The following is a 14,619-nucleotide window of genomic DNA, read 5'->3' as shown; positions in this document are numbered from 1 at the left end:
AAAAACGTTGCCTGGTCTGATGAGTCTTGATTTCTGCTGTGACATTCAGATGGTAGGGTCAGAATTTGGCGTAAAGAACATGAAAGCATGGATCCATCCTGCCTTGTCTCAACGGTTCAGGCTGGTGGTGTAATTGTGTGGGGGATATTTTCTTGGCACACTTTGGGCCCCTTAGTACCAATTGAGCATCGTTTAAACGCCACTGCCTATCTGAGTATTTTTTTTTTTGTTAACAACTGTTTGAGTTTTATTTTGTGGAACAGTAGTACAAAACAAAAATCAGCTGTACAAATTTAAAACCCCAACCAACCCATGGTAGACTTCCCAAAAGTCATTCATGAATAAATGGCACGGAGTCAAACATATCTCAGTACCCAACAAATACGATAGGTCCTGTGAGAGCCGAGTCCAAAAAGGTGAGAGAGAGGGGCACTCCCAAAAAAAATGCAAAAACTTGCCTAAAACTCCTTGGGAACAGAGATTACACTTAGGAGAAGATGACAGATTCATCTAAAAACGTTTCATTGGAGTCAAGTAAACCCTATGCAGCAATTTCCAATTAATCATTTGGTGATTAGGGTTTTTCAGACTACCTGAGTATTGTTGCTGACCATGTCCATCCCTTTATGACTTCAGTGTACCCATCTTCTGATGGCTACTTCCAGCAGAATAATGCACCAAGTCACAAACCTCAAATCATCTCAGACTTTACTCAAATGGCCTCTACAGTCACCAGATCTCAATCCAATAGAGCATCTTTGGGATATGGTGGGATGGGAGATTCACATCATGGATGTGCAGCCAACAAATCTGCAGCAACTGCGTGATGCTATCATATCAATATGGACCAAAATCTCTGAGGAATGTTTCCAACACCTTGTTGAATCTATGCCATGAAGAATTAAGGCAGGTCTGAAGGCAAAAGGGGGTCCAACCCGGTACTAGCAAGGTGTACCTAATAAAGTGGCCAGTGAGTGTATATGCTACTAACCTGGCAAACTGAGTCAAAACCAGTGAGTTTTTCTTGACAGGAAAATTGTTCCAGAATCAAAATCCTACTTGTGAAATCACAGGAAGCATGCACCCAAACTGTGGCCATTTATTTAAATTCATCACATGGATGTGGCATAAGGACTTGTTTTCCTTGACACTTTTGTAACCGTTTCATTGTCCCCAGCCAGAACCGTTAGCCTGGTTGAGCATCTGGTTGTTTTGACCTTGCAGAGTCCTGGCTTCCAACTACAACTCTTTTCTATGCTTTTTTATTGATTTGTTCATTCATTTCCTGTGAGGCTCAGCTCTAGCATATTCCCTGGGACTCTATCGAAGGCTATATTGGTACTTTTTTCTCAAAGCTGGCACTGAAAGATAACCTGAAATGAACTCCACTACCTCTAACTCATTTGTTTTTAACGTCAGTCTTTCTCCTTTTTTCCCAAAATCAAAGCCTCGACGCTACCCGCCTGTAATTTGTAGCACAGATGTGACATCAAAGATTCCTGCATATTTCAACTGGTGTCTGTCAGAGCTGCTGTTTATTCACCAAATGTTACATCGGCTCTATAGCTGGATGGATTAAAGAAGCAAATTTAAGCAGACGCATTTGTGTCGTGTTCAGAATTAAGTCGAAGAGGTGCCATAGCCTCTAGATGAGTCTTTCTCTTTCCCCATCCCTGTGTTTTTCTTTCTAGGTGTCGCACCTGTACGGATTAGCGCTTTTTGAAGATTACCTGTTCGCGACGTGCTCTGAACCCTCCAGAGAGAGCAAGGTGGACATATTTAGGATAAATCGCTTTAACAGCAGTGACACGAACACCATTACCACTTTGGAAAGTACCAGAGCTGTCCGAGTTTATCACAGATTGGCTCAACCTACAGGTAAACTCGTTGTCGGAGCGTGACTAATGTAATCAGAAATGGGTCAAAAATTAAAATGGATTAAAAATAGTGATACACTTTAATAAAGATCACACAAGCCAAAAGGGCTCCCAACCCTGCTAGCAAATTTGTGACTAAAAGGAGTCTACGTGTGTATGTGTGTGTGTGTGCGTTTTCTTTTGGACGATGAAGATTTTTACCACAATTTTTGTCAAGTCTAAACTGATCAATGCTAAACCCATTCTACTTCATAATAAAATCTAAAAGTAATTGTCAGGAAAAGTTTATAATAAGAAATACAGTTTCATTGTAAGATGCAAAGTCGTGACTTTGCTAAAGTCACAAGTATGAGGAATAAAATCAGAAGGGAGATTTCATGTTCTTAAGATGTTTTAAGGTTTTTTGAACTGACCTATCACAATGTTTAATGGCATAAATAGCAACATTTGCCATACTAAAACAATGAAGAAACATTGTGCTAAATTTTGTATTAGCATTTAGCCATATCGTGAAGTGAATAATGACTTTGTGTCAAAATATCGTAGAGTTTTAGACACATGGCCTTTTACATCAATAAAAATATGGAAAGTGTTTTCTACTCAATTTCAAAATTTAATTAGCCTATTTTTGTTTTCCTAACTACACAATTAGTTGCTTTTTATTTTTCAGCGTTTAGCATTTATGTAGCATTGAAGAAGCACAGAGCTAAATTTTAAATTAGCCTTTAGCCGTACTACAAAGAGACTAATGAATTTGTCAAATATTGTAGTGTTTACATACAACATATTATTTTTGACATCAACCAAAATATGGAAAATATTTCTGCTTCATTTTAAAAGTTTATAAGCCTGTTTGTTTTCCTGTGCTTACTATACACAATTAGCTGCTGTTATTAGTTAGCATTGCTTTTTCCTTGCTGTACCTGAAACACTGTTTTACTAATTTTATCACTTTAAAACAAGAAACACTGGGTTAAATTTTGATTTAGCATTTAGCCATATTGCTAAATGTGCTAAAAGTAACTCATGAATTTGTCAAAATATCCTAGAGTTTAGTCAGATGTACAGTATGATCATCGACATCAACCAAAATATGAAAAACATTTTCTCTTACAATTTTTTTTTATGCCTATCTTTTGCTTTCCTAACTATACACAGTTAGTTGCCTTTTATTATTTAGCAGTTTGTTATGTAGCATGTAGTATTGTTTCCGCCTGCTGTGCGTGAAACACTTTCTAATAGTTGTATCCTCCTAAAACATTGAAGAAACACTGGGCTAGATCTTGTGTTAACATTTCGCTGTGCAAAGTGACTAATGAAGTTGTCAAAATATCAAAAGGAGCATTTAGTATTTTATTGTGCTTTTGTATGTATAGTAGCATTATTTTTTCCTGCTCTGCGTGAAACACCATTCTAAATAATGCACTATTTATCAGATGTTTTAGTGGTATACATGTTTACTATGAAAAATTATAAACTATTTAGGGTGTGCCTGAAGTGATATTTTTAGTGCTATTTCAGTGATATTTTCCAATGCTAGCTCCAATACTGACCTTTCTCTTTCTCCAGTCAGGACTCACGCATGCAGCCCTGACCCACATGGACGTAAGGGTGGATGCTCGCATATCTGTCTCCTGAGCCACAACTACAAATCAAGCGTGTGTCGCTGCCGGACCGGCCACGTCCTTGCCAACGACGGGAAGTCATGCAAAAGTGAGGGTTACAAAAAAACAATCTCTCTTTTCTGTCTCTTCCTTCTGGAGCTCCCATGTGTCTGATTAGCTCTGGGAGATGGATCTCTCATGTAAATGGTCTTAGGGGTATTCCCAATGGAAGAGGTGCTGCTATCTGAAACCATATATCAGATGGATGGCCCTCGAGGGTTTGTCAAAAGGAAATTTATGACCAAATTTATGGAGCCACAAGACGCTGAAAAATGGACACGTTTCTGTGATTAATAGTCCACGTTCAGCACATTAGGGCGGAATACATGGGAAATTGATATGTTTTGTCTCTTGGCATCAGGATCATTGACTATCTAAGAATATGTGTGTATTTGTGTGTAGAAAGACAGAACATTTTAAAAGGATTTTTTCTCAAAGTTCAGACTTTAACAGTAAAAAAAAAAAAACAAAAAAAAAAAACAAATCATCTAGCAGCTCAGATATATTGCCTACAGTTTTATTTAGTGTACGAATTATGCTTAAGTTATACCTCATGTCATGAAAATCAGTAACCTTCACTTCGTAAATGTACCATAAGAAAACTCTGGAGATTTGTCAGTCGATAAATGTACAGAAAAATGCAGGCTCTGGTGTAAGCAAGCCCAAAATGGTAATAATTCGTAAAACATTGTGAAATCGTAAGAAGCACATAACCTAAACTTAACCCTAACAGTAGATCTAAACTTTTAACTATAAAAGCCTCTTTCTGCCACATATATAAAAATAGGCTAACGATAATAATTAAAAGTAATTATTTTACTTTTAATAGTAATTTAGTTTTTTCCATCACGGAATTAGAAAAAAAAAAAAAAATGGTTATAACGACTTTTTTTCCTCACAATTCTGACTTTTCTTACAGTTACGAGTTTATATCTCACTATTCTATGGACACCTGTTTCCGCCACTGAATAAAAAAAAAAAAAAAGGTAATTGTGACTTTTTCTCACACAATTCTGGCTTTTTTCTCACAACTGCGAGATATAAACTCGCTGTTCAGACTTTTTTCTCAGAATTGCGTGATTTGAACTTGCAATTCTGAAAAACAAAGAAAAAGAAAAATTATTTTTCCTCAGAATTGTAAGTTTATACTGTATATCGCAATTCTGATAACATATCAGTCTTACTTCCCCCTCAGAATTGGACTTTATGATTCGCAATTGTGAGTTTATATCCCGCAATTCTGAGGAAAAGAAATCTGAATTGTTAGTTTATATCTCGCAATTCTGACTTCATAACTCGCCATTTATTTTACACATTTCTGAGAAAAGAGTCTGAATTTTGAGATGTAAACTCACAATTGCAAGAAAACAAAAGTCTGAATTGTGAGATAAAAAGTTGCAGTTGCATTTTTATTTTATTTTATTTATTTTTTTGTTCTGTGGCAGAAAAGACCTTTCATACTTGACCCTAACCATGATTGCTACTTAAAGTTGTACCTTTTTGTATAAACCAGGTATGAAAATGTGTCACCTTGTCTAAATTATTACAAGTTGTCAAGAGTGTGTTGGTGTGTCATCAGGACGACTTCTCTCACATTTATATCCATTGATATTATTCATCACTTTGTGTCATCCAGCTCTCAGAAATCATATACAGTATAATGATGTGCATCAAATCGGGGCATAAATCATCTATTTTATAGTGATTTTAAATGTGGCTCCTCCAATTGAGTTTTTGTTTTTATCTCAAGTGTTACGCAATGTGAAGCTGTTTTTGAACTGAAGCCAGACTCGTCATTCATTCGTTAAGAAGAGTTGAAGTACCATTCATTTGTAAATTATTTAATTCACTGGATTATACAAGAACAGGACATGGTTATTTAAAGCGGTTCACACAAAAATGAAATTCCTGTCTCTTACCTTCATGGAAGTCAATAACATTGTACGTCATTCATTTTCACATCTTGTGAATAAACTTTATAAAATAAAACTTGAGAGCAATGGAATGGCATTTGCTCGAGAGTCAATAATGGCTCAAATTTTTCTCACAAAGGAATCATTTGGCCTCAAAAACACATAATTGTTCTTATTGGGTTCCTCTTTCCCTTCATCCTGGTTCCTCTTGTCTCTCTGGATCTCAGACCTATTAATAATTACAATCGTCCTCTTCACTGCAGCCTGTAAGTAATGAATTTCAAAAATATTGTGCTTCATATGAATGTGTTCCTCTCTTTGCTGCCCCCACTTAGGACCCTGTTTGTCCCCAGTTACTTCTACACGCACACACTTACACACACTCAGATACAATTACTAACACAATGTAACTGTTATACACCAAAAGATGACTGATTCCATAGAATCGAATCAGTGGAACTAATTCTGGTTTTAATTAAGCTAATGTAATTAGCTTGAGCCTCTCGCTTTGGATACATTTTTTTCAAAGGCTTTAATTTGCAGAACTGAATTGAAAACGGAGGTTAATTATGTCAATTAATTAAGCTCTGACAGTACCGTGGCAGAAGGCTTGTTACGTTATGCCACTGCGTCTGTTTACTTTGGGTAATCGTGTATTTGCAGAACCAAAGAACGAGCTGTTCCTGTTTTATGGAAAAGGACGACCCGGGGTTATCAGAGGTCTGGATATGAATGTCAAGTCTGGAGATGAACATTTGATTCAAATCGAAGGGCTCGTGAGTCCAAGAGCGCTGGATTTCCATGCAGAGAGTAGCTACATCTACTTTGCCGACACCACAAGCTTCCTAATTGGACGGCAGAAGATTGACGGAACCGCTCGGGAAACAATCCTTAAGGACGGTGTGTTTACTGTGACTTCTCAGAGATTAATGTTGGCTTTTGTGTAATTCTGTTGAGCCGTACCGCAGTTTTATTGTGTAAAAAAGCTCTTAAATATTCTCTAACAAACTCATTTTCGCTTTGGCTCAGTGATGAATCATCTGTGCAACCATGCGGCGTGGTATGTTAGAATCAGGCCACCTGTACTTGAGCACTTCTGTTGCTGTTGTTTTTCCAAATGAGAAGTTATTTATCATACATTTTGTGCAATTCAGTCGTCGGGGAAGCTCACCGGTCGATACCGCATAATTTCACTGGGAAGAATTAGAGGAGGGCAGTGATTAATTGAGCTGTCTTTGATGTTATCAAGCTAAAAGAACAACATTTTCTCAATTTCTTTCTGCTCTCTCTTTCTCCAGAGCTGGATAATGTTGAGGGTATTTCAGTGGACTGGATAGGTAATAACCTGTTCTGGACAAATGACGGTTATAGAAAGACCATCAGTGTGGCTGGGCTGGACCGGCCCTCGCAGACCAGGAGAACGCTTTTAGAAGGCAATATGTCTCATCCCAGGGCCATTGTTGTGGATCCTCTAAACGGGTAAGCCCATGATACATTTCCTGCTTACATAAGCATTTAAAAGATTCTAATGCAGGGATTTCAGTCTGCTAAAGCCTTGGATGAAATCCAACCATTTAGAGTGCACTGGGGGCGGGATGTTTGCCCTTTGCGCTTAGAGATTTCATCAAGGAATTTTGACAACCCTGTGCTTCCTCTGGTTTCATTAACAAAAAGCACTGTGGTGGTATTAGATGGCAATGCCATGCTACTATATATTATGGTGCTGTACTACCACAATATTTACATATTTTGAACTCCAAGCTATTACTATAATATATGTATAAAAGAAAAAAAACACATGGTAATACTATAGTTCTTGATATAATGAATCATTACCATTTTCATATACTGTGGGTTGCCTTGGTACATTTGCCGTACTGGGTAGATTACTTACAAATTGTAGTCCATTACTGATTACAAATTACAAGACAAAAACTGTAGTTTGTAACATAATATGGATTACATAATAGGTAATGTAGTCTGATTACTTATTAATTACTTGTAGATTACTTTTGATTTAACTAATTTATCACATAGACATGAATGGGATTATTGAGTTCCTTGTTTATAAAACAAAACAATAAAAAAGAGAGAAAATATATTCCATTATTTGTCATCAACATGATGAAATGCATTAAACATTACATTTGAGCAGGGTTTCCCAAACTGTATATAAGTGGTAGGTTTATTTTTTAGAAATGGAAAAAAAAAAAGAATAAATTACTGCCATTGTGTGAATAATATGTAATCCATAAAAAGTAACTGTAATCTAATTATGAGCGTTTTAAAATGTAATATACTCTATTAACAAGTACTTCCTTTTTAGAATCTGATTACGTAGTCCAGATTACATGTAATCAGTTATTTCCCATCACTGTACATTGGCCAAGAATGGAATGGTATCAGATGATAGTATCATGCTTCTTTAATGTATTATGCTATTGTTTATTATTACAGTATAAGTTATTATGCTACAGTATGTGTCTAAAAAAATTAATACTGTGGTACCTGGTATATGTTACTGTATTTAATGCAAACCAAGGTAGATATCAACTAAACTATGATAGTATTAAAATGGTAAATGTCCAGCATAAAAATGTACTTTAGTACTTCAAAGACTACCATAAAATGATCATGGTACTGCTCCAAAACATAATATTACAATGATATGTAAAGTATTACTCTAGTATGTAGGAAATAATAAACTCAAAACACTGATAATGACAAAAATAACATAGTATTTTTGAAAGTACTTTGGAATACCAAATACTGTGGTGCCTAAATTTCAGAAGCATGGTATATTTCAAAATATTATAGTGTTACCATGTAACAATGTAAAACTATGGGACTTTGATATATAGTACTGAATAATTAGTACTGTGTGGTGGTGATGGCGCAGTGGATAAGACACATGCCTTTGGTGTGAGAGACCCGGGTTCGAATCCACTGTGAGACACCAATGTGTCCCTGAGCAAGACACTTAACCCCTAGTTGCTCCAGAGGCGTGCGACCTCTGACATATATAGCAATTGTAAGTCGCTTTGGATAAAAGCGTCAGCTAAATGAATAAATGTAAATGTAAATGTAATTACAACAAAATTCTGAAGAATACGGTACCATGGAATTACCATAGTACATTAAAGAAACCGTAGTATTATATGATGGTAAATGTTAAAAGAAAAACAAAATCCATTAGCTCCAAAAAACATGGAACTATAAGATGGTTATACTTACATTCCTTGGAGTTACAAAACACATTTATTCAATAATATTGTTAATTTAAATCTAAGACTGGAAGTAGCAGATGTGCTATTGTATCAAAGGGAGCTAATGCGAACATCCTCATTCGATGTCATTGCTCAGATGGAAAGGCTTAAAGAGAATATGGCGAATCCATGACTGCAAATCGCTGCCTTGACAGAACGGTGAAGCCTGACATAAGAGGTTTAAAAGTTTAAAGGCAGGTTCCAGTTTCTGCTTATATTTTAGTGACTTCTTTCCATGTGCTGTACACTTGACATGTTTATCCTCGTAATGGGTTTCTGGATTGGGTTGTCAGTTTTTAATAGCTTCGGTGTCTTGGAATTTCAGATCATTTAGTTGCAAATAGTACCTGGAGTCTTTGGAATAATTACCAGTAATCAGTTTTAATCTGCAAATAATCTGTAATTGTGTTACTAGAAATTGGTTTAAAATTTCAAACAGTCTAAGTTTTTTGAACTTTGGATCACCGCTCAAGCTTTAGCTGCCTGTGTGCTGAATATACAATACCTACCCCAGCTTAATCTCTCCCCTTTTAAATCCCATTTACTTCTCTAAAAACTGTCCTTTGCCGTGTCTGTCCTTCCATATCCCATGTACGCATGTCATTTCCTGTCTGTGCTAACATGATAAAATGGAGGATTAGCTGTTATGACTCTAGGTCCTGATCGCATTTGCTCTCCATCTCCATCACTCGCCTGGTTCGCCTGTTCACAGCAGGCGCTGTCACTCAAAGCCCTGTCTCATGAATTATTCAACAGGTCACTGAATATGAGTGGGGGGGAGTCAATTCCCTCTGTCATGTTATGTTAGGCTGCGTTCAAATGTGCAAGGCCGTGTCACAGTGTTAAATTTATGTTGTGAAATGTGAGTGATTTGAACTTGGAAAAAAGGACCTTGTACGAGGTCCAGAACAAAAAGTTTGGCTTCCAAATAAATCATGAATTAATAAAAACATGCAATTGTACAAGACTCTTTTTTTTAGATGGCTAGGTGTAGATATTGTCTTCGATTATTTTAAAGGATTATTTTACGGTGAGCTATCTTTTAGAAGGCACCTTTGAGCAAACCCAGGGCCAGTTGAACAAATATAGCCAGTATGTTAAGACTGTGTCTTAAGAACTAACCAACTAGCAGTTAACCAAGGAGTAATCAGTATTATTTTTTTGGATTCAAATAAGACCAATTTACCTTTTTGTAACTGACTTTTAAACTCAGCATTCCAAAATCCAATTTGACCAACTTCAACTGGTACAGCCAGCTGGTAACTGGTTTGTTTTTGGTCCAAGATGGTCTACCAGCTTACGACCAGAAACCTGCAACAATGTTCCAAAACCAGCTGGATTTGTTTTTTCTTTTTCAACTGGAAGTCTAACCGTAGTCTTTATAGTTCTGGTTTGTGGCATTCAAATCCTGCATCTCAGGGAATTTCCCAATTGATAAATTGTACCCAGTATTGGATGTTTGTGTCACAGATGAGCTTCTTAACTAGCTTGAGAAGCATGGTGAACTATATTTTCAGAAACACCATGATGGTGGTTTGGTGGAAATCTTGGCTACGCTACCAGTTATGAAAGATGTGGGCAACTCTGGCCTTCGAGATTCAGCAGTGTTTATGCTGCATTTCATTTGTACTCGGAAGCTGGAAATTCCATGTTCCCTGTAGCTGGAACTCCCTCCCAAGTCCGAGTTATGACTCGGAATCTCAGAGGAATTGCAACAACTCCAACTTCAGAACCCAATATTGGTTGCACAGTGCAGCAACAAAACAGAAACAATAGTAAAATATGTTTATTTGTAGGACAGTAGATCTCCAGGGCCAGAGTCTCTCAACCCTAATCAAACACACCTGAAAAATCTAACCAAAGTCTTGAAGATTACAAGATGGCATTTTTGATAAGGGTTGGCGCTAAACTTTGTAGGACAGTGCATCTCCAAGACCAGAGTTTCTCCAACCTTAGCTCCAACCCTGATCCAACACACCTAAAAAATCTAACCAAAGTCTTGAAGATTACAAGCAGGTGTTTTTGATTAGGGTTGGTGCTAACCTTTGTAGGACAGTTGATCTTCAAGGCCAGAGTTTCCCACCCCTGAGACACCAGGAACAAGTTTTATCTGTATTAAACCATCTAGAGCAGAATGGAAGTTAATTCTGGTCTAAGATGGTCCTCTTCAGCAGGGTGTCATGATCTTAAAGATATAATTTCTCACTTGGTTTCTCAGATGGATGTATTGGACGGACTGGGAGGAGGATGAGTTAAATGACAGCAGAGGAAGGATAGAGAAGGCCTGGATGGATGGATCTCACCGTCAGATCTTTGTCACATCCAACATGCTGTGGCCTAACGGCCTCACTCTGGACCACTCATCCAGTGTCATGTACTGGTGTGACGCCTACTATGACCACATTGAGAAAATCTACCTCAATGGCAGCCACAGAACGGTTAGTAAATGAGTGAGTCGGTTCTTTAGTTCTCAGACACCTCCGTTACCTCTCTATGTTCATCTAAATATTTCCCTGTGATTCACAAACCTGATCTACTTTTCACAGGTGGTGTACAGCGGGAAAGAGTTGAATCATCCATTTGGGATTGCCCATTACCAGAATTACATATTCTGGACAGATTACATGAACGCCTCGATATTCCGTCTGGATTTGTCATCCAACGATGTTGCCCTAATGCGGGCTGAAAGACCACCTCTCTTTGGGATTCAGGTGTATGACCCGCAGAGCCAGAAAGGTAAATATGAATATGTATGCTGTGGATTTTAAGCCATAATGAATTCTTGAAGTCTTGCCAAGGGCTGCAATGATATAGAAGGACTATTGACTGTCTTCCAGAAACTCTAAGATTTAAATCGGCCGAGTTCTGAGGGGCGGTCTGATTCTTTATAAATCATCTTCCCATAGCTTTGCCTCGAGGCCAAATCCTGTGTTGGCACAAACTTGGTATACCGTACGATATATGGAAAAGAAATGTATTGCCCCATATGCCTTCACCTTTTAAACAGCTGAACATTCTAGAAACTACTGCCACACCGCCAAGTCCCTGAATTTGAATAAATGCTTTGCAATGGATATTCCCCAAATAGGATACTTAATGGTAATTTTAACCTTAAGACTTCATGATTCAAGCATTTTTGTGGCCCAGATCAAATAAGCCTAACTTCCCTATATTTTAAAGGCTAATTGAAGGCATTTGTATGATTTGTCATTCTGAGGTTCTGGATCCAGATCTCCATTATGTCTCCAGTGACAAGCAATTGTTCTGAGGAACTGGGCAGTTTTTTGGTGCCTATACTCAGTTTTGTGACATTTTTCTCCATCGCCCTGCTGTGCAGAAATAGGTACATCAAAATTACAGGGTAATTTACAAAGACAAAATTACGCCACTCATGGTGACTTTTGCACACATTTTCTTTCACTAAACCGCTATATTTGGTGGCTTAACTTGTTCTTGATGGAATAAAATGGCTTTGATTAAAACTGACCTCATAGTTCTAGACGTCTTTGGTGCTGTGAGCTAGTAAGGTGACCGAGAGTGATGATGAATGTTCATTTTGGTCTACAATTTGTGCTCAAGGTTAATCGCTGTGGCGGCTCCTGTAGAGTTGTTGCATCTGGTAGAGAAACGAAATGTCATTCGTAATGACAGCCAGCCAATGGCAGGCCAGGATTGACCCAAACTGGAGAATTGGTATAGCAACTCTCCAGTTTAAATATCCGCAAATGGGTCTCAAAAAGGTATCCAAATTAGACTTCAATGGATAATGAAGGTGTTGGAAACTTTTCCAAGGTGGTCGATGGTTATAATTCATATGCTGTTGTTCTAAACAAACAGCTTGAAAATCATGTTTACGCTATGCTACTGATGTTGACCAGATGTTCGGTGCATCATTTCGGCACCTGTGATTAAAGCTATTGGCAGTTGTAAGCACCTGTAAGTGTGCAACATAGGGGGTCTGAAACACTGTGGGGAACGGCACTGCCCACTGAAGCACTCAACATTGGATACTGAATTCACACGCTAAGCTAACTCAGCCAAGTGGAACTGTGCTGAATATATAATAACCTGCTAGTGCATTTAGCTTTTAGTGGAAATGACAAGCCTTTGTTTATGAAATCTAAACTTCACTAAAAATGTCTGGCTGTTTTAGCATACCTTGTACAATATTTGCATGTAATTTTGGATTTGATAATTAGCATGCCCTGTTTAACCCTTTTTTGAGATGTCACTCAATATATAAGCTGCAATATAACAATGCTAAGTGGATGTTTTCAAGTATATCAGAAAGGCAAATGGTCTAATGTTCACTATTTATCATTTTACAAGCTTCACTCAGCTCTGTTCAGGAGAGTTGTTGTTGCGTTATGCTACATTAGCTTGCTATGACAATTTTTTTTGCCTGACTTGACAATTGAGAGTGAGCTGGGTATCATTTGCTCAGAACTGTTGTTCTATGAAATGGTCAGTGGTTTCAGTTTACAGTCTTGTATTTACATAAAATGTTTAGCGTTTCCCTCAGGAAATGATATAGATGTCTGAACGATTTTGTCTTTTTCTGTAAATGCATCATAGAGCCAAACAGAGACTTTTTCATATCTGCTATCAGCTTCTCCTCCTAAAATTACATTAAAATGCAACAATGACATGTTTATCTATTTACAAATTATTTGTATATATGGTAATTTACACTCACGGTGCATTATGATATTTTAGCGACTAAAAGCGAAAAGCACTGCTTGTTCAATTAACATGATCCACATTAATCTGCATTAATCTCTGCAGATGATTCAGTGGACACATGTCCCGTAGAGTCCAATTGATGCCATTCTTCACTGGGAGTCTATTGATTTTAATGGAGCAAAGATCAATATTCATTGGACAAGAGGCTCTGAGCATGACATTTCATGTCCTCTCCGGATGCTGGGCTTCACTGGGAGAGCTATTTGCATTGGAAAAAGCATTTAATTGTTCATTTGGAGTGCTTGGACATGCTGTTAGTTGAAGTCTGTGGTAACGCATTTAGTTTAACGCTCATGGGCTGCATCTGAAAACTTAGGCAGCTGACTTGCTGCCTCGATGCCTTATGAGGCAATGACTTTGCAGGCCGCATTTTTGCATGAAGGCACCTCATGAAACTGATTTCAGACAGATTTCTGAGGTGGTTTAATGATATATAACAAAATAGAACGAGTTTTGGTGATAACTAAACAAATATTTAATTACCATAATACTGATTTTTCGCTAGAATTAGCACCAAAAATGCAAAAAGTTAGTCAGAAATATACATTTACACAAAAAAATGACCACCGAACGCAACTTTCAGAGGCCATCTTTATTTTTTTAGCTCACTCGTCACGGAATGGAATGCACAGGATTGTGGGATATCAAAGTCAGCGAAGTATTCATCTATGCTGCCTTCAAAAATCAATTAGATGAAGGTATCTCATGAGACAGGAAGTGAAGCTAACTTTGAATTCGGACTTTGTTTTTGTTTTTTTTTTACCTGATCTCGGATCAGTTTTATCAATTTGTAGATATTTTTAATGAGACATTTGAGTAAAAAAAAAAACCCTGCAAATTAATAATAATTATTAAAAAATATATATATATTATACAGACAATTCATATTTAATCTTATTTGATTATTTAAATTGCATTTAAGGTATAATAGTTTCAAGAAAACATTTGCAATGGGTTTGTAAAAACAGTTTTTATGCATGTTTTGGCCTGAGTTTTTGTTGCATTTACATAGTTTTGACCAGCAGGCATCAGTCAGCATGTGGTTTCTTGCACTTCGAAACTGTGAATCGTTTTGCGAACCGATTGGTTCAGTTGATTCAAAGCTTTGAAAAGGTTTGTTACTCCCATCACTAGATACATTCATCATACTTTAGCG

At 37.3% G+C, this 14,619-nt stretch overlaps 1 protein-coding gene across 1 annotated transcript in view; it reads left to right on the top strand.

The window, feature by feature from the left end:
• Positions 1-14,619, top strand: part of LOC306867723 (low-density lipoprotein receptor-related protein 1B-like) — a gene marked incomplete at its 5' end in the record, with an annotated part of 282,208 nt that overhangs the window by 90,326 nt on the left and 177,263 nt on the right. Inside the window, 6 exons of the mRNA XM_079413559.1 lie at positions 1,692-1,878; positions 3,447-3,590; positions 6,118-6,354; positions 6,753-6,933; positions 10,939-11,158; positions 11,267-11,456. Of these exons, the coding sequence (XP_079269685.1) occupies positions 1,692-1,878; positions 3,447-3,590; positions 6,118-6,354; positions 6,753-6,933; positions 10,939-11,158; positions 11,267-11,456 (1,159 nt within the window). The remainder of the gene's footprint in view (positions 1-1,691; positions 1,879-3,446; positions 3,591-6,117; positions 6,355-6,752; positions 6,934-10,938; positions 11,159-11,266; positions 11,457-14,619) is intronic.

The sequence above is a fragment of the Barbus barbus genome, assembly GCF_936440315.1.
Source record: "Barbus barbus genome assembly, chromosome: 49".
Taxonomy (NCBI): Eukaryota; Metazoa; Chordata; class Actinopteri; order Cypriniformes; family Cyprinidae; genus Barbus; species Barbus barbus.
This window is presented reverse-complemented; position numbering and strand designations above follow the sequence as displayed.